Source organism: Cebidichthys violaceus, unplaced genomic scaffold (genome assembly GCF_023349555.1).
Source record: "Cebidichthys violaceus isolate CVI_PGR_0920_01 unplaced genomic scaffold, fCebVio1.0.p SCAF_6, whole genome shotgun sequence".
NCBI lineage: Eukaryota > Metazoa > Chordata > Actinopteri > Perciformes > Stichaeidae > Cebidichthys > Cebidichthys violaceus.
In genome coordinates, this window is record NW_027176816.1 from 2,949,822 (window position 1) to 2,976,060 (window position 26,239).

Sequence of the window (26,239 nt, forward strand, 5' to 3'; positions counted from 1 at the left end):
CTTTTTCCGTCCGAGAGCACTGTGTTGAACCACCGGGAGGCGACATAAACACACAAGATTTAACATGAACTGTCGCCATTCTACCTGTTACACCACTCCGTAATTTATCTTCTAATATCTATTTAATGTTTTATTATTTAAATTTGGTGGTGTTCATTTGTTATATTTTCACTGCTGTATTCAGTATTCGGTAGCATCAGTGTTGGCATACCGTAACAGCAGTTCGATAGCGTTATATTATGATTATATCGCGTTACATGTTGATAAGCAAGAAGCGATATTATCAGAATCAAATGGGTAACGGATACAATAACGCCGTTAGTACTTGAATCAGTTGTGGGCCACTTGGAAAAATTCTACTCTCCGGCTTTTTTATCTTCGTCCAACCGTCAGTATCCTCATCCTGGTAGTTGTAGTTTTTTTCAGTTTCCTATCACATCTGTTCTATTTGGACGTGATACACTTATTAGACTATATTTCCCAGCATACCCTGCGGTCGCGCCTCCTCCCTCTACTCTCTCCGCCTTCCCTCCCACTCCACTGGGCCGCGAGGAAGTCGCAAGATGGCTGATGTCGCTTGGAAGTAATGTTCCCCTCTGCAACATGAAGCCGTGAGTGTGGAAGAAAGCGAGGGAGGCACCATCGGGCTTTTATTTTTATTTTATTTTAGTTACTTTTCTTTTATTTCGTCAAACATCCATCTCATTCCGCGTCGTGTCCGCCCCGGACTTGTCTTCGGGAGTTGACGCGTCAAATCACGCCGGGGACCCTGCCAGCAGCTAACGGCTAACCACACAGTTAGCAAATGTTAGTACAGCTAGCCAGTCAGCCAGGGACGTAGCTTGTTAGTTTGTTTAAATTGATATTCTGAAAACCCGCGAGCCAACGAGCTACCAGTACAAATGTGCGGAAATTTGCCTGAGATTGTGCAGAATAAATGTCAAATATTTTAGCTGTCACACTAAAAAAATAACGATTTTGCAAGCTGCTCGGTTCAACATCATGTCCGCGAACTGGCCATCCAGCCTGTGGGTTGCTAACGTTAACTAATGCGCAGTACTGCATCTGTTTCATGTGCACAAATCAACAGGATAATTATTTTATTGGCATTTTTCATTAAAATCCAAACACCTTCCTGCATTTCCGTTATTTGCTGCCAACTACCTGTTTGAAGCTGGTTATGTTAAAGCCAAATTATGGGAGCAGGAAATGTGTTGAACTTTTTCTGGCTGTAGGTAGCTACACTGGCCTTGCTGGCATCTCACCAAAAATCCACAGGGATGGACACTAAACGGAGCACCCACGCACAAAACTAAAAAATTGTCATTTATATATATCACGGGATAAGTAGAATAACGATTGCTGTCACACGTGTACACACGTGCACGGTGGCTCATTTCACTAGTCCGGGTGACAGATAGTTTTGCAGGGTTAACTAAAGTACAGTTAGTCACTACATCGGAGACCAGTTAGCTCGCCTAAAGTGCAGAGCTAGCTCCGGTCTCGCCCCACATCACATTACAAACACGGCGTACAGAACGTATTCAGAGCCCGCTCCCGGCCAGACACACAGGCTCAACAACACCGTCATGGGAGTGCAGGGTTTTCAAGAGTATTTAGAGAAGCGGTGTCCCGGGGCCGCGGTCCCGGTGGACCTCCTGAAGCTTGCCCGTACCGCGGCCCGCCAGCCCCCTCACCACCACCATCCACACCACCACCACCCACATCACCCCGGGCCCATGCCTCCCCCGCCCCCGCCTGCCAGGATCCTAATCGACGCTGACTCCGGCCTGCAACGCCTCTACGGCGGCTACCAGACGGACTGGGTGTGCGGGGGCGAGTGGAACGCCATGCTGGGCTACCTGGCCGCCCTGTCACAGGCCTGCCTGTACCAGGGTGGCCTGGAGCTGGTCGTGGTTTTCAACGGCACACTGGGAAAGGAGCGCTGGCCCGAGTGGGCGCGGCGAGCTCAGGGCCAGCGACAGACGGCGCAGCTGATAGTGAACCACGTCGGCAGCAAGGCCACCCCGCCTCCCCGGGCATGGTTCCTGCCCCCGGCCTGCCTCAGCCACTGCGTCCGCCTCGCGATGTTCCGCTTCCGAGTGCGGGTGAGCAATACGTGTGATTTATGGCTGTTATCAGTATTGTGGTCGTATGGCGTTCTGTTCATTTAACACTTGCCCTTTTCTTGTTGCACGCCCATTTAGCAGCTTACATCATCCAGCGCCCTTTTTTAACTCCTTCCAGTTAGGGAGCAAGTGCAACTACTGGCCCTTACCACTGAAATGAGTCGATCTGTAATTGTGTTGTTTAATATTATACATGCATACAAATCAACTGCTGTGCCTGTAGTTGGCCTGCTTTGCTTTCATGGGTGTGTATGTGTAGGTCTACTGGGTGGAGGAAAGTATCCAGTGCATATATGAAGCAGCAGCTATTGGCTGAACCAGTCTGTGCATTGGTGCAACATGACCTAGTCTCGCTAGCCTATGTGTTACATAACATGAACTCATTGAACCTTTCATACGTTGTTGGAGAACTGCTGAGTGGTTATAGACTGTAGGTCCCCGTTGCCTGTCTGGTACATTTGTAATGATTTATTTAGTGCATTTCAGATAGTTGGAGATTAACAATATTAAAACAGAAAATATATTTTTATGCATCAATCCTATTTGCACAAAAGCATTTGCTTAAGTATGAAATTATAGTTGGTGTGTGTGTGTGTGTGTGTGTATGTATATATATATATATATATCTCTATATATATATATATATATATATATATATATATATATATATATATATATATATATATATATATATATATCTCAATGTGACTGATAACATTATGTTCAAGGCCTGCCATAAATGCAGCAAAACCCCTGATTGCCTTTCATGGTTCCCTACTTTTATCTTTACCTAGCTGTCTCTTTGCTTGTGATCTATCTTCCCATCTGCTTATATGGTAGCATGAAGAAGCACTGCCCTAGTGTATCAAGAGAAGATAGAGAGTAGAAAATCCCACCCACATTACAGTAGAATACATTCTGAAGATCCTTGTGTGAGTACAGCATCATTACTCACAGTTCCCATGTGTACTATATTGTTTTTCCTGCCTGTATCCTGAGAAACAGTCCTATTTCTGCAACTTAGAGTATCTCACTTCTGCCTGAATTAAATGCTTACTCTAGTCACTGCTGTTCCTCTCTGTGCAGCTTTCCTGTCCTCAGCTTTACATGTACTGCATGAATGTCTAGTCTGTCTATTTGGAGTTATTGCACATATATTATTGTGGTTGTTAACACTGGTGGTTAGTTGTATTATTATGGTGACACAAGAAATATGAATACATTTGAACAAGTCGTGAAACTGTTTCCTCATAATCAACCGTGCCATCACTGCCCCATATTGCATTCCTTTGAAGACAGAGATTTGATTATCAGCTCATTAAATAGATTTTTAACGGTGTAACTGAGTGTCATTTTTTTGTTTTCACAGTGATTAACACAGATGTTGTTTAACAAGATTAACATACTGATTCTGGCATGAAGTTCTCCTGTATGCTCTGTCTGGTGTAACCATGCACCTCACCCACCCATTGGGTTCTGCATGAGTGTGCTCTTAAGCCATGATGTCGCCTGAGGTCCAGGTATCTGCATCATCACCAGTGATTTGGAACTGATTGGTGCAGCACAGATTTTCCACAGATGTGTTTTTGCGAGGGCTGTGGAGCTTTAGTATTTTGATTGTATACAAAGTGTCAGCTCAACTGTCTGTGACCTCAATCCTCATCATAAACTGAGTATATTGCAGTGACTGCTTGCATGGTAGCTGATCAGTTTCACAGATGCCAGTCCATCTTTGGCAAATCTCTACTGTTAGGGATGCTATTTCATGGTCTTAAGTTATTCAGAACGGACTTCAGTTAAGTTTAGAGAGCTCAATATCCTCTCATAGGAGAAGATGAAACTGCATAAAATTGGGCATTTTTGCTTAAAAAAAACAAAATAGTTGCAGATACATTTTCTGTTAGCAAATCAACCTAAACTACTGTGCTGCATTACTTGAAATATGACGACAACATCAAAATCTGACCCATGTCAAACCAGGTTACTCCTGGAAAGGTATAAACTGTGCCAAACTCCATTTAGAGTTTGTTTTTCTATAACCCAGCAGACTGAGTTTGTCCTCTCTGCATCCACAGGTTGTACAGACTTTGGAGGACCACCACCAGGAAGTGCTGTCTCTCTACAGGGACTTTGGATTCGCCGGCCTGATTGCTCAGGATTCTGAGTTTGCCCTGTGCAACGTACCCGCCTACTTCTCATCGCATGCACTCAAACTGAGCTGGAACGGCAAGAACCTGACCACACACCAGTACCTGCTGTCTGAGGCCGCCAGGCAGCTCGGGCTGAAGACACAGCACCTGCCCTGCTTCGCTGCTCTGCTGGGTAAGGAGCTACACACACACACACACACACACACACACACACACACACACACACACACACACACACACACACACGCATGCGCGCAAATACACAAAATCAAACACGTATCCCACATTTCTCTCACTGAAATACACACCTACTTGTAAGCTGTATTTTTGGCGCCCATCTTTGTCCGTTATCCATGTTCATTTACGCAGCAAACATTTGAAAGATTTTCTGTCTCCCAGGAAATCATATTCTGCCTGATGAGGACCTGGCTGCCTTCCACTGGAGTCTGCTGGGACCAGAACACCCACTAGCTTCTCTCAAGGTATCGTATTATCAAGTCCAAAGACCTCTGCAGACCTCAGCTTAACCTGTGAGAATATTAGCTTCAAGAATCACGCAGTACTGTATATTTAGTCAAATAGTGACATGAGCTCTGATTTACCTCAACATGTGAATTCTTTTCAGTGCTTTTCCATCAATGGAAGGCTTTTATTGTGAAACGTGCATCCTAAAATCATGAATTTGATAGAAATATTTAGAATGAATGATTAAGTTATTGGAATACAATGTAGTTCATTTATCACGAGAGATAATATCCCAACAATTTCACATCAGAATGAAAAAGATATTGATATTTTTGTCCTCAGAACATCATATTATTCTCTTAAACTTCGTCTGCTAACATGAAACTTGTGTGAAGTCTAAACTTTGTCCTATTTTGTAATGTTATTTAGACTATTTAATACGTGGTTCAGGGAAAATGTTATGGTCACCGTGTACTAAAATTGACAAAAGTATGACTTTGTGGTATTGGAACAAGTGTGATAACAGACTTGCGTGTGGTGTATGTTTTTTAACAAAACAATGCATTGCGCAGAGAAAACGCCACTTCACTGCTTACCTTTGCATTCCTCACCTCCAGTTTATTTACATGAATCTGGAATCCTTGTTGTGTGTTATTGCTTACTACTGACACCAGTATTGCATACATTCTGCAACTTAATAGAACGTGACATTTTTAATTTAAAAAGCCAAATAACATTGTCAGCACTGGTCTCCTAGAAGTTTTTCAATTTCAAGCTTTGGTCCATTCCTTTCTAATTCACAGATTATGAGTAAAGACCTGCATCCACTGAGGCAAATTTGTCTTTTCCATCAAAACCTAACAGACAAATGAAATGTATAACTCGGCTATGAGCCAAACAAGAGACAGCCTGAAGTGAAGGCATCTTCTGAATGTTATCGCTCCAATTTTTAAAATGTGGCTGCTAGAGAACATTTTAATAACTAAATATATCTCACTATTGAGAACTGAACAATATTCTAAACATTTGAATGAGTTTGTCTTAAATTTCTACTTTTAATGCTGAATTTATAACATATTATTTAGCACACGTGCGATCTGTACCGTTATCATTCTTTTGATGGAACATTACTAAAATCTATAACATTCCATCATATGCTAACCAGGTATATCTGGATTAAAACCTTTGCACTGTTCCTGTTTTAGGTGCGAGCTCACCAGTTGGTGCTGCCGCCCTGCGAGGTGGTGATCAAGGCCGTCTCAGAGTACGTCTCCTCCATCAAAGACCTCGGAAACCTGGACGCCATCGCCAGAGATGTCTTCAAACAGTCACAGGTGGGCTGTGTGCCCCTTTGTCTGTGATAATTACTGATTAGTTTCTGTTGACCTCTTTATTGGGCTTAATTTGTATTGTTTGAAATAGATTTACATGTTTCATTTCTGACCGTACTGCTGCCGATGGTTAAATAGGTCGTCGCTGTTGACACAAGACCCTGAGTCAGCATCTGCACTTCCTCACACATCAGTGTTAACCATTGCACTACACTTCATATAAATCCATGTGCTTTGCAGGATTGTGTAGTTTCAGTTCATCAGAACTGCGTTGTTGGTCTCCAGTATGTTTATGATTGAGCAAGTAGGGTTCAGTAGCGGTTCCTTATCCCTGTTGAATCTACATCTGGCTAAAACTTTGCTTGATTAATCTATCAACAAAAAAATTAATAAACAATGAATCGAGTCAAAAAAGCTAAAAATCTATTGGTTCCAGCATCTCAAAAGTGAATATATCTGATGCTTCTCTTGGTCACATATGACAAGACACTGAAAGTCCTTTTGGGTTTTGGACTGCTGGTTTGAAAAAAACAAGCAATTTAAAGATGACGTCAGAATATTAATTCCACTTTGTCTTTTAGCCAACGTCAACTAAATGGATCTACCGTGCTGCACATATCTTAAAACTGGTTGTACTGTCTCCAGCCACGACTCTCGATATCCCGGAACCGCCCAACTAAAGCCGCCCCTAAATGAATATGGACCGCTCAGTCCTGTTTTTCTACATTATTGTTAGTTAAAATCATTCAAAGGGACCTTTTAACAAAAATATAACATCAAAAGTAATTTGTTGTTTTTTGTTTATGAATTTATAATTTATTCAAAACCATGTTTTTCATTTTTGTTTTAAAAAGTAATTTTATTGGTGTTATTTCTGATTTATATAAAGGGTATTTTCCTTTCAAAATCCTGTTATTTTCGGTGCACTGAAAGGATGTGCAGTGAGTTCAGTAAACAACTGATTCTCTCAGTTACAGCAGTATGTCCTTCTATCACATTATCAGTCTCAGAAGCCATCTGTTGACCAATTTGTTGGACTTGGACCAAAAAGGGATAAGTCTGGTGTTACTCTACTATCTACTAACAAGTGTTATCTGAGCATCCGAAGCCTGATATATCTTCTTCCTCTGCGCCATAGAGCGCCATTGAAATCCATTCAAAAACAATTAAAACCACATTAATGAGCCACACTGTTGCGTTGAGTGACATGTTGATTGACACTGCCGTTCATTTTCACTCAATCCCACGTATACTGTCCTTCTAGAAATATTCCTCAGAGCAACGAATGTGTATTCATCCGCTGCTGAAAATAGTCCCCAGTGGCTAGGACTAACATTTCGTTAATTTAGAGATCGTTTTCATAGGATCTGTTGACAATAAGAAATAAATATTGCCGTCCTTACCCTTTAACAATAACTAAGCAGTCAACATAATGCTTTCTTTCCTTCCTTTCTAGTCTCGTATGGAGGACAAAGTGGAGCGATTCAAGAAAGCTGTGGAGTATTTCTCAGCTGCCTCCAAACCTCGCTCGCCCAACATGGGGCCTTCCTCTTTCATCTGTGAGTAGTAAAAAATTCTAGAGAACAGAACTAATACTCATGATGTCATCATTTCTGGCTCACTAAATATGTATTTATGAGAAGGAAATGTTCATTTGCATCCATGTTTTTTTTCTGCTTAGTACCTGGGTTTGGATTTGGTGGACCACCTGGTCACATGGGACCTATGCAGCCTGGAAAGAATCAGGTAGATTCCTCAGCCTGGTAATCCTTTGTTCCTCTTTGATGTGTCATTTGTTGTCTGGTCTCTACATGAATCTACTTGTAGCAGAATGGATTACGTTTTTCTTCCCCTCTTTGAAATCCCTTTGTGGCATGTGCTCATTTAGGGGAAAAAAGTGTCTGAGAGAGACGGAGGGTGCAGCCCTAAATCCTCCCACCAGCCTTTATTAGATGCTTCTGGTTAGATCTGAAATAAAATAGGACAGTAAACGACATCCCCCCCGGCTCCGTCTTCTCTCTTTTTTAAATCCATTTTCCTTTTTTCTGTTCCTCCCCGTCCAATCACAGTTCCCTCCTCCCCAGGTGCCGGGGTTAAAGCCACCCTATCAAAATGCTCCATATGGACCTGGCTCCGCCCCTCTGTTCCAGAACCCGCCGCCACCATCCCAAGACTGCAACGATTCAATGACGGGCAAGATGGGCTTCTCTGATTGGTCGGCTCCATATGATTCCACTCAGGGGGGAAATCGATTACCCAATCATCACACCACCACTCAGTCTGTTCCCTCTCCGTCTCCTTCATCGTCATCGGATGGAGATGAGCCCAACGACAGCAACACAAAGTAAGATACAGAGACGGCAAAGTCATGTTCACACTGTTTGGGTTTTATCTCCCTAATTGTGTTCAAGTGAAAAGGGGATTGGTGCATTTTAGGTGGAGCAAAGCATTTTACAGAACACGTGTTTTGGCTAATCAGATAAAGATTAGGCTACACTCATATTATAAGTATTATTCTATCTATGGAATAAGATTCCAGTGGTGGCTGCGTAGGATCGTTTACGACTCGTGTGAACAATTTATTCAATCATCGGAAAATGAATCTGCAACTATTTTAGTAATTCTGGTTTCTTTTGTCCTCCACATTTGTAAACTGAATGTTTTTGGGTTTTGGACCAAACGAGTCACCCTTGACTTCAGGACAGACATTTTTCACCATTTCAGACCATTTTTTTTCCATTCATGGATTAATTGAAAAAATAATCATATAAATCAATATAGAAAAAATCTTTAGTTGCAGCCTTAGTGTTTCCTTATTAAGAGCACTATAATAAGTATATATCTTGTCATTTCTTCAGTTTCTTAAACCAGAAAACACTGAATATGTAACATATGTTGTTGCTGAGCTTCCTCTAATGTCAGATGAGTCTATAAGGGTCATTTCCCCTTCAACACGAAGGGAAGAATGACGTTAAACATCCCTTCGTCATGCGCTCTGTGTGTCTCCAAAGAACATAAATATACACATCAGAAGCATTAAAGTGCTTTATAAACTTCTGCCAGTCACTGGAATTTGATTTACCCTCGTGGGTCCTGATGATGCAGAATGACAATCGCCAAAACTGTCAAATCAACGAGTTACCTGTCAGTCTGTATAACTTTGTTAACTCCTCTTGAACAGGAACCAGACCAGAACTGAAATGCAACAATATAAAAATGTTTCCCCCTTGGATTAGACAAAATCAACCAAACTACAGCTGTGAAAGCACCTTTATTACAGCTACTGAGAGGAGGCTGGAGGAGCAGGGCATCCCATGATATTTAAGTTTTCACATGTTTTCAGTCTTCTAGAAATAAGGTGTAAATGTCTGAAAAGGGACACTGAGAGCCTTATGCTACTGCTAATTTCCTTTTGCTGCAACAGTAAATATTGAAACAAAGTGAGCATCGAACACAAACATGTTTCATCTGCTCAAAATGTTTTTGAGGAAGTGCTCCTTCAGCAGAAACGGTGATATTGTATAAACACACACACACGATGAATGCCAGGCCAGTTTGATGAAACACTCCCATAAACCCTTTCTGTCAGCCATTTGACGGACAAGCCCTCTCGGTGGGAGGATCCTGCTGGAAGGGTGGGCTCGGCTTCTGGAGACGGTTCACACGGCAACGGGAGCGGATCACACATTCCGTCACTGCTGTCTATGGCGACACGCAGTCACATGGACATAACCACACCCCCTCTGCCTCAGGTGTGTGTCGATGAGAGATTAAAAAAACACATTTTAAATCAAATGTTTATGTTAAAAAGTCACCATGTTTCCTGTCTCCCCCCCCCCCCCCCCCCCCCCCTGATATCAGGTCAGTGCTGAGGTTCTTCGAGTAGCTGAGCACAGACACCGAAGAGGACTAATGTACCCCCAGATTTACCACATTTTGACCAAGGTAAGCTGCTTTCCTTACTTCTTCTTCTTTACAAGGCCCCTAAGTCATCATCAAATAGAGATGGAGTTAATGTATCAACGTCGTCAGAGCCACCCTGTAATCTCTGTCCTTCCTCCTCCCGTCACCCGCTGCACCCCGCAGGGAGAGATGAAGATGCCAGTGTGTATAGAGGACGAGTGTAACTCTGAGCTTCCTCCTGCCTCTCTGCTGTTCCGTGCTGGCAGACAGTATGCCTACGGCGTCCTCTTCAGTCTGGCTGAAACTCACCGTCGCCTGGAGAGGCTCGCTCTCCGTAAGAGGGCTCCCCTAGAAGGTAGGTCCTCAAGAGTAGATGGATGAGAGCAATAAGGAGGACAGATTGTTGTTGGTCTTTTCTGTATATATTCACATTTATTGAGTGGTGGAAAGTATCCCAAGTACATTGACTCAATCATTGATTGATTTAGAATTGCTATTTGAATTTAAAACACTGGAATTGTGCTAAGAGTTAAGCAGTCTGTAGCTTGTCGCGATACGTACGTTCTCTCTTAAGTCAGGGTACAAAGCCAGACTAAACGATACTTTTTCACTTTCTGTGGCCAGTCAGGGAAAGCACTGTTCTTAATGCGGTTTAGTGAAGAGGTTAACCAGCCTCAAGGGTCCATTTGAGGAGCTCCAATTTTTGGCTTCATAAAATGGGGGGAAAAAAGAGGTTAGATTGTTTATGGTTGTTTATCGTTAAAAGCCAGCTCATTATTCGCTTCAGTTGTTGCAGGCAAAGTTGTGGTAAGGCTCACTTCCAAGAATCGTACAATGTCTGACCAAAAAACCAAAGCAGTCGAAAATATTTGCTGAAAGAAAGGTCAGTTCTTTTCCATGGGAATTAAAACCAGACTTATATTTCAGGACATTGATAAACACAACAGCCAATATTAGAGATACACACTGAACCCTTTCCTGCTCTCTCAACGTTAGCAGCTTTGGAGGAGTTTTAAGCGACATGATTAGAATAATATCACAACGCTAATATATCAGTCCGCTCTGAAACCCGGCACTGAAACACCTGTATCTAATTGGTTGCATCAGTTCTTTTAAATTAAATCACGTACATTTTTAACACACTTCTCTTCCCTCTGCGTTACAGTTCCTCCAGTAATAGTCAAAGAGTGGAGCAGCGGTAAAGCCAAGTCGGCCCTGACTCCGGAGCTGGTCCCGGCCCTGTGTTTCCGGGAGTGGACCTGCCCCAACCTGCGACGGCTGTGGTTGGGTCGTGCCAGTGAGGACCGCTCCAGGAGAACCAGGGCTTTCCTGGCCTGCCTACGCTCCGACTGCCCAGCCCTCCTCAACCCAGCACAGGTCCCACAGCATCTGCTGCTCATGTGCTGTGTGCTCAGGTAGGATGGCGCTCTACACCGCTGCTGGTTGTAGTGAAGTTTAGTTCAGTTCCCTAAACTGTGTGTTGTCCTTAATACAGTATGAGCTTTGCAGGAACACCTTTGTGAGAATAAAACACTGGCTTTGTATACTTCTATTTGAACATTTGTGCTCAGTTCTTTTCACCGTGCACTACAGCTGAAGTTATCAGTCGATTAATCTGTCGGCAGCAACTTGAAGTATTTATTTATGATCGACTAACTGCCCATTTTTAATTATAATTTGTATGTATTAGGGATTTCTGATCTTCCACTTGGTGGGAAAGAAACCTAAAGCTACACGACTGATGTTTTCCACACGTTTTTTGGCGCAACATGTGAACGGTCTCCATTAGTGGATTTACAGTAAATGACAATATGAGAGTGATATCAGTGGTTAACTTAAACGTTCTCCATAGTTTTGGTGGACAGGGTTGTAAAAACTCCGTCACTCTATTATTACCCATCACTTTAATATTTTTAGGAGAAGACAGAGGCTAAAGTATTTAAAGGCAGTCTGTGATTCTAATACACTTTTTGTCATCAGTGAACATCTCCTCATGGACCGCTAGCTGTCCGTTCAGTGTGAGTAATCATAATAGATCCGGTGTTCATACACGGTTTTAAATTTTGGAAATGATTATATCTATCTTGTAATATAATTTGAGTTTTCCACTGACACACAGGCGGCGGTAGCGCTCTCTATACTGTACGCGTTTTTTATTTTTTTTTTATCATCAATATATAAAACAAGCTCATATATTGTGTATCTATAAGATAATGGAGAGAAAAGACGAACACCGACCGTACGGTCACTTTTCACGTTTTTTTCCCCATACTTGCCTCGGGCACACGACTTCTGATAGACGTTGTGAAGGCTGAGCCCGCGGTTTGCTGCCACACGGGACACTAGACTTACCAGACTGTGAATGTGGGATTACCCGATCCTGTGAGCACTCGCTTCACCGGGAGAAAATCCCGCAGCATACGCTCAGTCTGCGGCAGCGGCACGGCGCTGTGACCCATAGTCACAGAACTCAACGCGACCTCTGTGTGATTTTGATGCAAACTAAGCAATACTTCATACATACTACGTTTCTTAGAGTACATTGTCCATCATCACTGCAGAGATTTGAATCTAAACTGTTCTGCTTGCTTGTCATGAGTGATGCGGACATATTTAATATTGCGCTGATCAATCTTATCATTGGAATATGGACTGTTGTATTATGTCATTGTTATTGCTGCATACAGAGTGCTAATCCTATCAATATGATTGTAGACGGGTGCACTGTAGCTCTGTGCTCCTGCTCTAAAGTTAGTGTTGCTTTCCTTCTCTTTCAGGTATATGATGCAGTGGCCTGGAGGAAGGATCCTCCAGAGACATGAGCTAGATGCCTTTCTGGCTCAGGCTGTTTCCAGCCAACTCTATGAACCCGACCAGCTACAGGAGCTCAAGGTGAGACCCCTCTCCTCACGTCCTCATTGTTGGACAATCAGTGTTTGGGTTTCTCCCACAGAATACAGATGTTTCTGCACACAATTATCACACAATTCATTTTTATTACTAATAATGCATCCTTTCACATCAAACATGTTTGGTCCAAGTTAAATCAAACCCTAGTGTTTTTGCCATTTTTGTTCGGTTTGGTCCGCACTGGAGTTGACAGTTTTCAGAGCCGCCCCAAGAAACAACTGGATTTAGATGAGATCCTTTTTTCTTTTTGTGGCCCCCGATCAAATCCCTTAAATATAATAAACCTACTTGCTCAAGCGAGTGGGGTGACCGTGGATAAGTGGAGAGCAGGGCCGCCTTTCAATCAGAGGGTCGGCAGTTCGATCCCCGGCTCCTGCTCTACTAGTCTCATGTCTCTCCTTGAGCAAGACACTTAACGTAGCTGCATCTACAGTGTATAGATAGATACTGAATTGTAGTTACTGAATTGTAGTTACTGAATTGTAAGTCACTTTGGATAAAAGCGTCTGCTAAATGACCGTAATGTAAGTCAGTGAAAAGTCAGATCGGTCACTTTGAGTTGCGCAGAATTTAGTTGCACAAGACTAATGCATCCTCAAACCCGGTGCAACCACAGCTGCTGACTCTAAAGACTAATATAAGTGATTTTGGTGTTTTTAATTTTTTATTTAAACCTTTATTTAACCAGGAGAGTCCCATTTGAGATTAAAAATCTCTTTTTCAAGGGAGACCTGGCCAAGACAGGCAGCAACATAAAGTGTTACAAGCTCCTGTGTTCAATACCTCATGATTCACATAAACTCTTCACTTCCATCTTTTCTACGACTCATATCTGTGAACTGCCTCCAGTTTAAAAATCTTCACTTTTTTCATTTGTATATTTGCTGTTAGGTGGAGAAGGTGGATTCCCGCGGCGTGCAGCTGGCTTCTCTTTTCATGGCCGGCGTGGACACGGCGCTGTTCATCAACGACGTGTGCGGTCAGCCCCTGCCATGGGAACACTGCTGCCCCTGGGGCTTCTTTGACGGCAAACTGTTTCAGAGCAAACTGTCCCGGGCCACTCGCGACCGGTCCGCCCTGCTAGACATGTGCGAGGGTCAGGTGTGTAGGTTATCCTGTGTGATGGATGTGTGTTAGAGGTGAATGCAATTTAGTTCATAAAATATGTCAGTGCCTTCCCTGTTTGAGGGCATTAAGAATGTGATGTATTCAGTAGGAATGTCCCAATCAAGTTAGTTTGTTCCCAATTCGATTCAAAACTTATACTTACCTAAATGTTGACTAAATATGTATCTTACGTAGCGTTTGATCGACCATGATATGCTACTCAGTGTCCCCGCTCAGATGTTCCCAGGCTGTGAGAGATGGATTCACATCGATCACTCTGTAGCTCAAAGGCTCGGTCACAGTTGTCTCTCTGCTCTGCAGGAAGAGCTGGTGTCCAAGGTGGAGAAGATGCGTCAGGCAATCCTGGAGGGCATCAACCTGTCCCGCCCTCCTCCTCCTCCCCCTCCTCTTCCACCTCCTGCCTTCCTTCCCCCTACTATGGTGCCCCCTTTCTACCCCATGCCTCCCCTCTACCCACCTCGCCCCATGGGCATGCCTCATCATCATCACCCGCATCATCCGCATCACCCGTCCCAACACAGACCCAGAGCCTTCCCAGGTACAGAGATGGTTTGTTTTTCTACACACTTTTAGCTTTTAATCAATGTAGACATTCTTGCTTTGTCCTAATTACATTTCATACGTTCTAGCAGCTTTTGAGTATGTATTGTGCTCACACTGGAAAAGCTAGAAAACAAAGTTTACTCAAATGAATCAGTATGAACTCTTAAGTATGCTGTTGGTGTACACTATTGTTGTGCAATGCCTAAAGGAAATGGAGGCTCAGTATAGTCACTTGTTTGTTTGTTTTGTTCAGGCCTTCAGTCTATCCCTCCTCAGGGAGGGAAACTGGAGATAGCTGGCATGGTCGTTGGCCAGTGGGCTGGGAACAAACCAGTCCGTGGAAGAGGAGGGTTCAACATGCAGGTGGTGTCGGTGGGAGCAGGGAGAGGGTGAGTAAGATGATGATCCTTCAACCAAAACAGCTATCGACTGAGAATTCAATTACTGCAGGGTTATCTCTTGCTCTGCTGAACTGTGTGCCAAATCATTGACTTGTGTCCTTATTCCACTTTGCTGACATTTGTCTGTTTTACAAGCATAAATACAAATACACACCTAAATAAGATGCAAATGTGTATTTATGCTTGAGCGTGGTGTATAGTTGGTACTCTGGAAAGCCATTGTTATCCACAACCGTGTACAGGCTGTGGTCTCTGGACCAAGTTATTTCCGTTGACCATTCAGAGTTGGTTGATGTTTATGTTGGTCAGCCAAAATACTCCACCTTCGTCTTGCAAAGTTAATAATCAAGTTAATAACTCCATAATGTGCCAAAACACCGTCCTCTTTTTGAAGATGAAACCCAAGATAGTGAGTGCGCATGAGATGTGCGGATTGCAGTTATATCTGCAGCACCGGATGGGTCGGCTCATACAAATTAACATTATGATGAACAGCGGATGATTGAAATAATACATCAATATAAAATAAATCACTAAAATGTAAGCCGACCAGAGCTGCAGTCCAGAGACACTGTGCACATTTACTCACATTTACTTCACTGTCAAGCTTATAACTAAGCTACAGTTAGTTTTGCTGCCTAAATTGGAGTTTATTACTGGAAGCAGTTTCTTTCAGAGCGTGAATGTGCTTTTTACAAAGTGCTCCAGAGTTGAATAGAAGTGAACTGACCGCATGGATTTACTTTGCTACCAATTCTGTGTGAAGTCTGTCTGAACTGCCGGTGGGATCGAGCCCTGGAGCAGACTACTGATATCTGATCTGAACATCTCTCTGTTTCTTCATCACAGGAGGGGTAAAGAGATTCCAGCTAAAGTAAGGGCGGTGAAAAAGTCACCTACCAACAGAACACAGGTAGCAAACCTTTATACAAAGCTATTAAATCTTGAACATTTTCCTACATGAATAGTGATCACAGCTATAAATTCCCTCTTTGTCTATCACGTTCCCACTTGCCATCTTGCTTTCGGGTGTTTTTTTTTTTTTTATTGTCTTGTTTTATTACTTAGGTCTAAGGGTTTATCGTTATAAGACTGCAAAGCATCAAGGGGTGCTCTACTAATACATCAAATTGTATCTGTTTGTGAACATGTCCATGTGTCAATAGTGATGAGGAGGTAAGAGTCGGTCCACACAGATGTCCAGGGAAAGGGTAAAACAGATGCACAAGGGGTCGAGGTCATGCCCGTCCATGTGCTTCAAGTTAACATGGGGCTCCATTCAAACTCAGAGGGAGGAGCAGCAGACCCTGACGCGTATATCTTGATGTGTACTTTCCATAATTAAACACTTATCATGTTACACAGATAGAAATAAGGAAAGGTTGTTGAGGATATGCATAAACTGGTATTGTTGTAAATTCTTGCCTCCTGCTGTTCTGTTAAAATTCTGTCCAACTGTCGTCCTCCAGACGTCGCCACCCCCCCCATCCAGCAGTCCCCCAAAGCCCTCAGAGGAGGAGGAGGAGGAGGAGGAGGAGGAGGCGGCCTCCACGCCAGAGGTTGCGACCCAGCAGCTGAACGGCAGCTCAGCGGCCTCCGCCATCGGCCAGCCCTTGGATGATCTGGCCCCCCTGGCCCAGCCAATCCCGTGTGCCTTAGCCAGCAGAGACAACCAATCAGAGGGGGTGGAGGTGGAGGCCCCCTGTTGCCTTGACGACTGCCCGTCAGACGGAGTGCTACAGAAGGAGGAGTAACGGGATCCTTCACGGGATGCACTGCTCCGAGAGAGTCCTCTGTGTTTGACTGCCTTTCCCTGTTTTTGTAGCCCTGCCTGCTAGCTGTGCACGTGATCACAGGGAGCAGGAGGTGAAGCTCCTCCTCCTGCTCCCTGTGATGAAGCAGTTAGCCGTTACTTCCTTAGTTTTCTCATGTGGTTTTACATTGTTTTATGAAGAGAGGTTTTCTCCATGAGTCTGTAAGCGCCCCACCCCTCGAAAATCCTAAATGCCTCCCTCCCCGCACTCAGAGTAAAATAAGCTTGACCCCCCCCCGCCCCACATTACGACCCGTCACTTAAACGAGCGCCCCCCCCCCCCCTTCCCATCTTAAGTATGGGAATCTGTCAAGGTAAAATGTCTTATTTTGTGTTTTTAATGGTCCCATTGTTTGAATCTCTGCACACAGATGTTAAGCTTGCAGCTACGGTGACAGATGTGGTTTCCATTGTCGGCCTGGTTGCCATGGTTGGTAGATGTGTGTTGATGCGGTTTGTTGCCGTCTCGTGTGAGGTTTGTCTTACATGGATACAGAGAGATGTTCAGAGTTTGACTCTGGATAATGTGAGTAAAATTTTAACAAAGTGATGTACCATTCTTCTGTGCAGTGACCCCCCCCCCCCCCTCCCCCCCCGGACTCTAGCAGCACTGCTAAACACACAATGTTAGTTTATTTACTAGCAACATACCCCTTTATTGATTGATTGGTTATTTATCACAGGAGCACTTCTGCACCGACATTGTATTAGCGTGCTATCTTATTTTGACCTATGTAGCATAGCCTAGTGCTTAGCTCTGCTAAGAGACCCCATGAATTTATGCACCTTAAGCCCTAAAGTATGCAAGATATAACCCCGCTCCTCCAAAAAAAAAGTGCATTATTATATTATCTTCCCATCCCCCCTTTTATCCCTTTTTCCCAAAGCTTTGATTGTATTACCCCAACAGAAGCACTTAATGTTGTATTTAAATATAATGAATTTGAACAAGCCCCTATATACAGATGAATTGACAGTCTGAGAGGGGTGTCCCCCGCGCCTAAGTAAATCATTATGACATGTAGAACTACATTTAAAAGGTAGAGATCTATTTGAGAGACGTCAGAATGTGAACGGAGTGGTTTCAGACAAAGAAGCACTTTGTTTTAAATAATGTTAAACCACACTGGACAGTCTTCTACCAGGTGATAAAGAAATGAAAACAAAAAAAACTCTTGAAGCACCTTCTGGAGTTGAGGCCAAAAAAGAAAATAGTGATACTGCCCAGAAAAAGACGGAAATGAATGGTGAGGGTTTGGGTTTCCCTCAGACTGGCCTCACGCATTCATTCATGACCTTTTGCAATGAAGCTGAAAGGACCCCTGATTCTCCACATCAAGGATTCCTGGGAATCTTTTCAGATTTCTAAAGTTATTTCCAAAGTGTATTTTAAAACGGCTAGCCGATTGAGGCAGCCGGTGATATAAAAGGGGGTTTGGCGACTACGCCTCAAAGATCCCACGCCACCCCACCCTCTGGTGGTGGTTGAGTAACGGTTGTCATGATGATAGCCCAATACCACGAGCTGTTGCCCCGCAGAGCTCTGGTGTGTCACTTTAGACCAGCAGGAAGCACTTCCCTGCCCTGAAGTACCTCCGCCAAACAAGGCGGAGGCTTTACAGGTCGGATCACATGTCACATGACAGGAGAGAGGGAGGCCTCATGGCGGACTTAAGTGTGCCGCACACAATCTGAGACTTCTAAGATAATGAATTGTTTTATTAGAGCACTTATGTTTATAGAGAATGAGACGTGTCCCCCAACAGTTTCATCTGACTACGGAAATACAACTTACCAATAGCCGGTAGCACAACTGCAGATGTAAAAGCAGTAGACCGACAGATACTGCCTGAGAGATGCTGGCCACGAACATTGTAATCTCTATAAACTTACTGAGAGAGGTTGAAATGAGCTCACCATGTTAAACAGAAACAAAGGCAAGTCAACAAAGAAGCACCTTATTTTCTTACTATGTTGATGACTTGTGCTCGACCGTGTGCCACAAAAATTGACATGGCAAAAAGAAAAGCTCTTATGAAATGCCGTTTTGAAGGAAGAAACCCTATACATATATATATGTGTATATATATATGTATGTAAGTGTTGGTGTAGTCGCTCGCGTCAGACATCCCCTCAATTCTGAACTCAACCATGACAGTTGACCCAGCCTTGAGCGTAGGCCTACGCTCATCATCACAGGGCCGCGCTGCGCCGCCGTCTCTTACACCAACACCAAATGAAACCAGAGGTCTGGACTGACCTGTTAGCCGTTCTTGGTAGGGATTAACCATACAAGTGCTGTAGGTGTTTGTAGGTTAAGAGTAGGTAACAGCGCCGGGCTTAACACAGGACCGTAATACACAGACACGAAGACTAGGCTAGAGAATATAGCTCCACTGGCCGAAATACTAAGTCTAGAATTACTAGGAGTCATATACTTAACTGCTTTCAACTTTTGACATTAGTACAAATATGTGTATCGCAACAGTACATTGTTAGAAGATGTCTTTTCTGTGGCGAGCCAGAGTGTGATCTGGTATACGATGCCCTCTCTCGATTCGCTCGCCAGATAACATTTACAAACACACACACGCACACACACACGCACACGCGCACGCGCACACACGACAAACAGGTATTCAGTTGCATTTGTTACCACCAGCATTCTCTCTGCTTTTGTGCTGAAGTGATTTTGTGCAGTTTCAGTTCCCAGTGGAGTGGTCGTCAGTTCATCAGAGATCATTTTTGGTAACACATTCTACTGACCCCCCCCCCTCCCCAAAAAAAAGAAGACAAATCCCACATTTTCAAGTTTGCATGGATTTAAAATACATATTGCCATGTGGGCCCAGCAACAACCATCTACACACAGCACTCGCACAAGACATTAACACACACGGATACATAGATGTTAAACCCTGAGTTACACAGTAGCTAGTATGGAAAAAAAAAAAAAGTCAACACAATACATGATGTAGTGTCCCTCTCTCGTCCTTGTCTGTTTTAGTTTGATAGATATTTGATCAGTGATTTTTATGCTTGTTATCCTACCCTCCCTGCTATGACACTTTTTCTCCACCCTCCCTCCCCCAAATGTTCATTCACTTCTTCTCTCAGCCCCCTAATCTTCCTCATAGTACATGCATCCACTTACACACACACACACACACACACACTCACCACGCCCACTGATTTCCATTAAAAGCAGTCACATACACGTATATTTTACACACAGGTTAACCCCCCCCCCCCGGTCACTTCCTGTATTTCAGTTCTTCTCTTTCACTCTTATCACCTCCCTCTCTGCCTCTCCTTTTAGCCCTTTTAGGAACGTTTCTATTGGCCGTTTTTCTCTTTTTCTCTTTGGGCTGCCCCGCCCCTTAATCAACCCAACTAACAGTAAAGGTTATATTAACGTTGATAATCAGTTTCTGTATGTATCTAGCCAGAGTCTGGAAAAAAAAATCAGAAAAAAAAATCAAAACGGTTTTATTCAATTGTGCAAATGTGTTTTTCTTACTATTTTTAATGTTATTACATCTTCTAATCTAATCCTTCTACCATTGCTTCAGTTAGTACTGAAATACGCTTAGCCAACCTAGAGATTTGAACTGTAATGATTGCGATTTTCCTTACCTGTATTTTATATGGCATCTTTAGACCACCGTTTATTATGTACGTAAGTAAATATTGCCCGTTTTTTCGAGATGAAAATTGTCGTCTGCACTATGTTATGATTTTCATAATATCCCTGATAGCAATTTCATGGTCGACTCATTATCAATCTACGCTGAACTCTGCGCCCTTGCACAAAGCAGCAAAATATCTCTTGTAAACACCTGAGAACCAAAGTACACCTAGCATCCCCCGTCTACCCCCGATAAAGCCCCCTCCCCCACTCCGACATCGACGGTTTGCCCCCAGAGTAACAAGTTTTCTGATGAGTATGACTATATATATATATATATATATATATATATATATATATACATATACATACATACACATATATATATGTAAAATGACGTTGCAGCACGTGTGATTTATCTGACAAAGTCAAAGTGAGGTAGCTGTGTTTTTAAGCGGGGAGACAGACAGACAGACAGACAGGGAAAGAAGTAAGCGAGTGTGTTTGTGTTGACTGTGAGTGAGCGAGTAGGCAGATTTGGACATGTGACCAAGTGTTTAAGCATTGTTGGTAAATTCCCCAGCTCCTGCTCACACTCAGTTGCATCTTCTTCCATTGACTGAATTCAGGCCGCTCGAACTACTGCACACGCTCAGATCGACACGAATGCACAGGAAGGAACAACACGCGACAAATATGCTTTCTGTCACGCTGGGGTTTTGGCGCCCTCTTTTGCGTTTTTTTTTTTTTTCATGTAATTGTTGTGCTCTCTCAAACTTGCCTTTTAACGCCCCAGACTCAGATCGACAGAGCAACTTATTGCTGTACTAAGCTTCTTCATATGTGGGCATGGAGACTGCTGAAAGTGGATGAATTCTCCTCAAAACACAAATCTGAGATTAGTTATATTATAACTTCCAGCTTTTCTTTAAGATCTGAAACAGGTCGTCAATCAACCAATTAGTCGATTGACCGAAAATAAACCAACAAAATCAAAAACATGGCTTATGGAAAATTTTATTGGCATTTTTAATTATTTTGTGACATTTTCTAGACCATACTATGAGTTTGTTAATTGGGAAAATGATCGTTGCAGCCTTAAAACACTCAACAGATTACAATCCATCGCTTTGAGCTCTCTTTTATGATCCATAAAAAATGTATTCCCAATTTCTTGTCTTGTCTGAATCTCAGCTGAAGTGTCTTGAGGAAAATTCACCTTCTCTGTGACTGATGATGAAATGATAAGAGTTATGATAAAAAGCATCCTGCCTCACTTCCTATCAAATGGGAGCGCCTCTGAAGAGCTCGACAATGTTTAAGAGAACCAAAAGTCCCAGAATAGAAATGTACTATGTTGTATTGTGGAAGTCAAACAGTATTATTGTCTGTCATACAGAATGTGGAAAGGAGTCATCCGTTGTGTTGTACCTGTTCTGATATATTTGCAGGATTCTCACAGCATTTTGTCCAGTTTGAGTAAAAGTCCCTGTTCTGTCGTCTCTCTACACTGCCACCCGCCCCCTCAACAGCCCCCCAAACTCCAGTATAATCCCACCCCCTCCCAACCCTCCAATGGCTGAGTCCCAGTTACGTGCTCGAGTTGATCAATATGGGCTATTGTCATGTTGGTCAACTGTGCCCTCAGCCACAAGTGTACCGATGCATGTACTTCAGTACCCAGGGCCACCCGAAACTACCTGTGCAGCAAAAAGGGTTCAAATTGATCCTTAATACTATTGTTATAGAAATATTATCATCATCATTATTGCTTTTATAATTATGGTTGGTATAATTTGTCATCATTGTTAGCATTATGGAAGCACCGGACAGTTTGTGGAAAGACAAGAGAAAAAAAAGAAAGCTTTTTTTTTTTTTTTTTTTTTTTTAAATTTGTCTGGCTGTTGGTGGTCTGATCTCACAGAGGGAGGGGAGGAATGGTTCAGAAAGAGACAAAGATGGCAGTCATGTTTGTACTGGTTGGGAAATGACTTACAGTGCTGAAATAAAATTTATTCTTTTAGTAAAAAAAGTATTTATTGTGTCCAGTGTCTTGATTTTTAAAAAAAAAAATTGTATTTACTTTGGCTTTGCGTCGCTATCCTAATAACCACGTATAAAAAGTAAATTTTTCATGTTTCAGCTATTACCTAATTAAGTCCTGTCCTCCATTAAAAATATCACCAAATATACTTGAGATTTGGTCTGTGTAGCTCATGGTGTGTCTTTGGAGCAGTTTGCACTTGAAGTCTTGTTCTGTGTGCTCCCCTGTGCCTTTATAGACCGTAAATCTCATGATATTTAGGCATGCCAGCAGGAACCACTGAAAGATCTCGCTCCACTGGGAAAGATGGCTGCTGAGTGATACACAGAATCCCCTGGGCTCACATGAAGGCGTGAGGTGAATCCATGGGTGACCTGCTCCCAAACAGATGACGAGCAAGATTTAGGGAAAAGTACCCTGTGACAATGATGAAGAGAAAATGCCGGCCGGAATCAGTGAAGTTTGGCTGAACCGTTGGTAGTATATTTGTATGAATTAATTAAATCACCGTCCATGATGAAACAGAAGTGCTAAACGTGTACATATGTTACTATTTTCATTGCTTAAAAGGTCACCATCCAGCTTCCTACTCATCCTCCCCATCGCTAACACCCACTTCTCAATATGGCAGCTTTGGTCCTCCATACTTTCAGGTTGCTAGTTAGTTGCACACGGCCCCTCTAGATTCTAGGTTCGCCACTGACACGAGCGTGACGTAGCGAGGCCTCGTTTGGGGGGTGGTCACGTGATTTTTTTTTTGGCGTGGTGAAGCGAGGCATCGAAACATCTCGCTGCGATACTTCTGCTAGGAAAGGTCGACACTTAGTGTACGAGTAACCGCTGCCTCGAGCGGAACATCACCAACCGTTACTGGTACAGATGAACCACTTGGGAGCCGCGCGCCCGTGAGGACGCGCGCGACAGACGGATGTGACAGACGGACTGAGAGGTCGAGAACCGCCAATTCCAGCTAGCTGTCAGCTAGCTTGTGAACACTGTTGGGCTAGCTAGCTGGCTAGCTGACTTAAAAGGCTGGTGCTACAGTTAAAAGCTAAATGAAATACCTCGCAACAAGTTTTAGTTCTTATTAATTTAATAGATATCGTCGTAATGTCAACAAGCGCGTATTTGCTGAGCAGCTAATTGGTAACTAGCTTAAATGGCTGAGTTGGTGTCCGGGTTAGCCTGTTAGCCTCACCTGATGTAGGACACAAGCTAAGAAAATGTTAGCGGTCGCTCAATGATTGCTGTTTAATATTCTTTGGTGTCGAGGCCAGTTCGTCACGTCCTGACCCCCTTTATAACATGTCTTTTTTTTCTTGTTCCCTAGGTAGTCGTCTGGCCCTGGAGACATTCCTCAAGGACAGGAAGCCTTTTGAGAAATGGGCTACATCATTTTTCTGAGGAGGATTGGTCACCTCTCCTGTCCTCTCACATCTATTCTTTCAATCGTGTCCTTGTCAGACATGTTAAAACGGATAGAAGGGGACTCAAATTAAAGATTTTCAATGATTTGGACTCAAAGGATGACAGGGGAGCTGTGGGATGAGGTAGTAGTTTGTATAGTTTTAGGATCACACCAGATCTGGGAGATAACTATACAGCCTACTGTCTTTCTCACGGCATCCTAAACCCTCACGATGGAGATCTCCAGCATATCCTTGTTCAGTTGCCACGGTGACTTAAGCCTCTGTTGCCATTGGTGACCAACAGCGCTCCTAAATTACATCACGAACATAGGATTAATTTAGCTCGTTATATTCTGCATATTGCTGTCCTTGTTTGATCAGAAGACAACGCCTGTATCATGATTCAGTATTTCTATTAAGTGTCTCCACCGTAGGAGAATCCTGAGATATTAAGATATTTGTAAAATTCTTGACGTTATTGCTATTTAATAACCTCCCTGGGCCGGTTTTACGACGTCCCAGGACAGACGTGTCTGTAGCTGTGCTGTGGTGAGGTAGTAAGTTGTGTTGTTGTGGGGGTGTTGGGATATTTGCAACCCCTAATTTTGGAGATACAACTATACAACTTACTGCCTTCCACAGCGTGGCAGCATAATGCACTGTGTTCCGGCTGCTGCGGTGTGTGTGTGTGTGTGTGTGTGTGTGTGTGTGTCAGATTAATCTGCAGATTATTTTCTTGATTAGTTCAGTCTATATAATGCTTATAACCACAGTCCAGCATGACACCTTGTTTGTCTGACCAACAATCTAAAACCCCAAAATATTCAGTTTACAGTGATGTAAAAAAGGTAAAAGCAGTAAAGCCTAACATTGGAAATGCTCAAACCAGAGAAGTATCTTGGAAGTATGTGAAGATTTGTCTGAATTTCCGATCTATTTCATTGTCATCATCATAGATTCTTAATTTAATAGTAGAAAGATTGATGTATTTAAATGCTGTATTTTTGTATTCACTTTAAAATAAAGGAGATAACAGTTGTACCTCTAAATGTGTTTGTGCTTTATTAAATGTCATTCTGGGACATTTATTTTCAGCCTGAGTGAGTCAATTGAGGGATTAAAAACTGAATGATAAAACAGGTTGGACAATATATACATATATAATATATACATATATGTATACTAAAATAAGGAGATAATGTACCAGGTTTTAGCAAATTCCTATTTTCCACCTGTATTCCCTTGGAAGGTAGGTAGAGTAATAGGTAGTTATAATAATAAAATAGTACTGTATTTAAGTACAATACTGTTCAATTCTGAGGTACATGTACTTCACTTAAGTATTTCCATTTTATGATACTTTATACTTCTCTCCTAAATTTTAGAGGGACACATTGTACCTTTATGTTATATTTAATTTAACTGACCTCGCAGACTCAGATTAATTAATACAATTTTAATTAACAGATAAATCATGATGTAATATTATAGATTAAGATAAAACTTTATTGATCACTGGGGGGACAGTCACAAGCTACCCAGCAGTAGGTTATATAAAGCAATTAAAATTAGCTCCACATTTCCCAGCATCAACATTAAGGTGACAATGCAACAAATATAATTCAGTAATATAACATTCAGAATTCAGAAATGGGCTAGTCTCCATTATGAGTACTTTTATTTATTTCTCTGCTAATACTTTTGTACTTTTAATACAATTTGAATGCATGACTTCTACTTGTTTCGGAGAGTATTTCTTCTCCGTCGTGTATTAAGATCTAAGTACTTCTTCCACCGCAGATAAATCAGTAACCAAGTCAAAACCTTGTGAACTTGACATATTAAACTTCCTGAAGCGTCGCCTGAGCTGACCTTGTTGAGCAGCAGAGTGTCTGTGATTGGACATCATCCTTCATATCCCAAAGCAGGCGTTCCCTCATACGCTCACCCATTGGTCAAATCAGACAGAAGTAGGCGGGGCTTAAAAGCTAAAGTCGTAATGACAGAGCTCTCACACTTGCAGTATTATAGTATTTTACTGCCCTTATAGGTAAGAACTCCATTAACAGCTCAGTTTTTACGGTCCTTCTTCTTCTATTGATTCCATAGTTTTATTTAATTGTATAACATTTTGTTTTATTCTTTTTTATTTCTATTATATTGTTATTTTTGTTTTATCTAATTTTTATTGTTTTTTATTGTTATTTAATTTATTTAAAAACAGAAATTAAATGAATCTGTGCTCCAACATATCAAGTGGTAGCTCCTACTACCCACATGCAGGGTGTGCTGGTGCAGAACTACGTATCCCAGTGAATAAGTCTTATATTAAGAAAAGAGTATCAAACCGTCTCTCCACCAGGGCTATCGGCTTTATTATGAACC

The 26,239-nt window shown here is 42.5% G+C and overlaps 1 protein-coding gene and 1 long non-coding RNA gene across 2 annotated transcripts; both read left to right on the forward strand.

Moving 5' to 3' along the window:
• Nucleotides 1-554: 554 nt before the first annotated feature.
• Nucleotides 555-22,436, forward strand: fam120c (family with sequence similarity 120 member C). Its single transcript, XM_068732590.1, has 17 exons — nucleotides 555-2,108; nucleotides 4,205-4,451; nucleotides 4,679-4,761; nucleotides 5,950-6,078; nucleotides 7,532-7,634; nucleotides 7,757-7,821; nucleotides 8,145-8,419; nucleotides 9,665-9,827; nucleotides 9,937-10,020; nucleotides 10,162-10,333; nucleotides 11,144-11,393; nucleotides 12,756-12,870; nucleotides 13,780-13,989; nucleotides 14,317-14,554; nucleotides 14,813-14,948; nucleotides 15,810-15,873; nucleotides 16,430-22,436. The coding sequence occupies exons 1-17, from the start codon at nucleotides 1,590-1,592 to the stop codon at nucleotides 16,712-16,714; spliced, it is 3,138 nt and encodes a 1,045-aa protein (XP_068588691.1). The 5' UTR covers nucleotides 555-1,589; the 3' UTR covers nucleotides 16,715-22,436.
• Nucleotides 22,437-23,225: 789 nt separating this feature from the next.
• Nucleotides 23,226-24,903, forward strand: LOC137889424 (uncharacterized). The gene is made up of 2 exons (XR_011105219.1): nucleotides 23,226-23,394; nucleotides 23,776-24,903. It is a non-coding gene; the product is annotated as an uncharacterized lncRNA (long non-coding RNA).
• Nucleotides 24,904-26,239: the final 1,336 nt, after the last annotated feature.

What these genes read in the sequence shown, in the direction of transcription:
- fam120c (XM_068732590.1), top strand. Translation starts at nt 1,590, where the DNA reads ATGGGAGTGCAGGGTTTTCAAGAGTATTTAGAGAAGCGGTGTCCCGGG. An exon ending in ACCCACTAGCTTCTCTCAAG is followed by an intron (nt 4,762 to 5,949) that starts GTATCGTATTAT and finishes TTCCTGTTTTAG; the next exon opens with GTGCGAGCTCACCAGTTGGT. An exon ending in TCGGTGGGAGCAGGGAGAGG is followed by an intron (nt 14,949 to 15,809) that starts GTGAGTAAGATG and finishes TCTTCATCACAG; the next exon opens with GAGGGGTAAAGAGATTCCAG.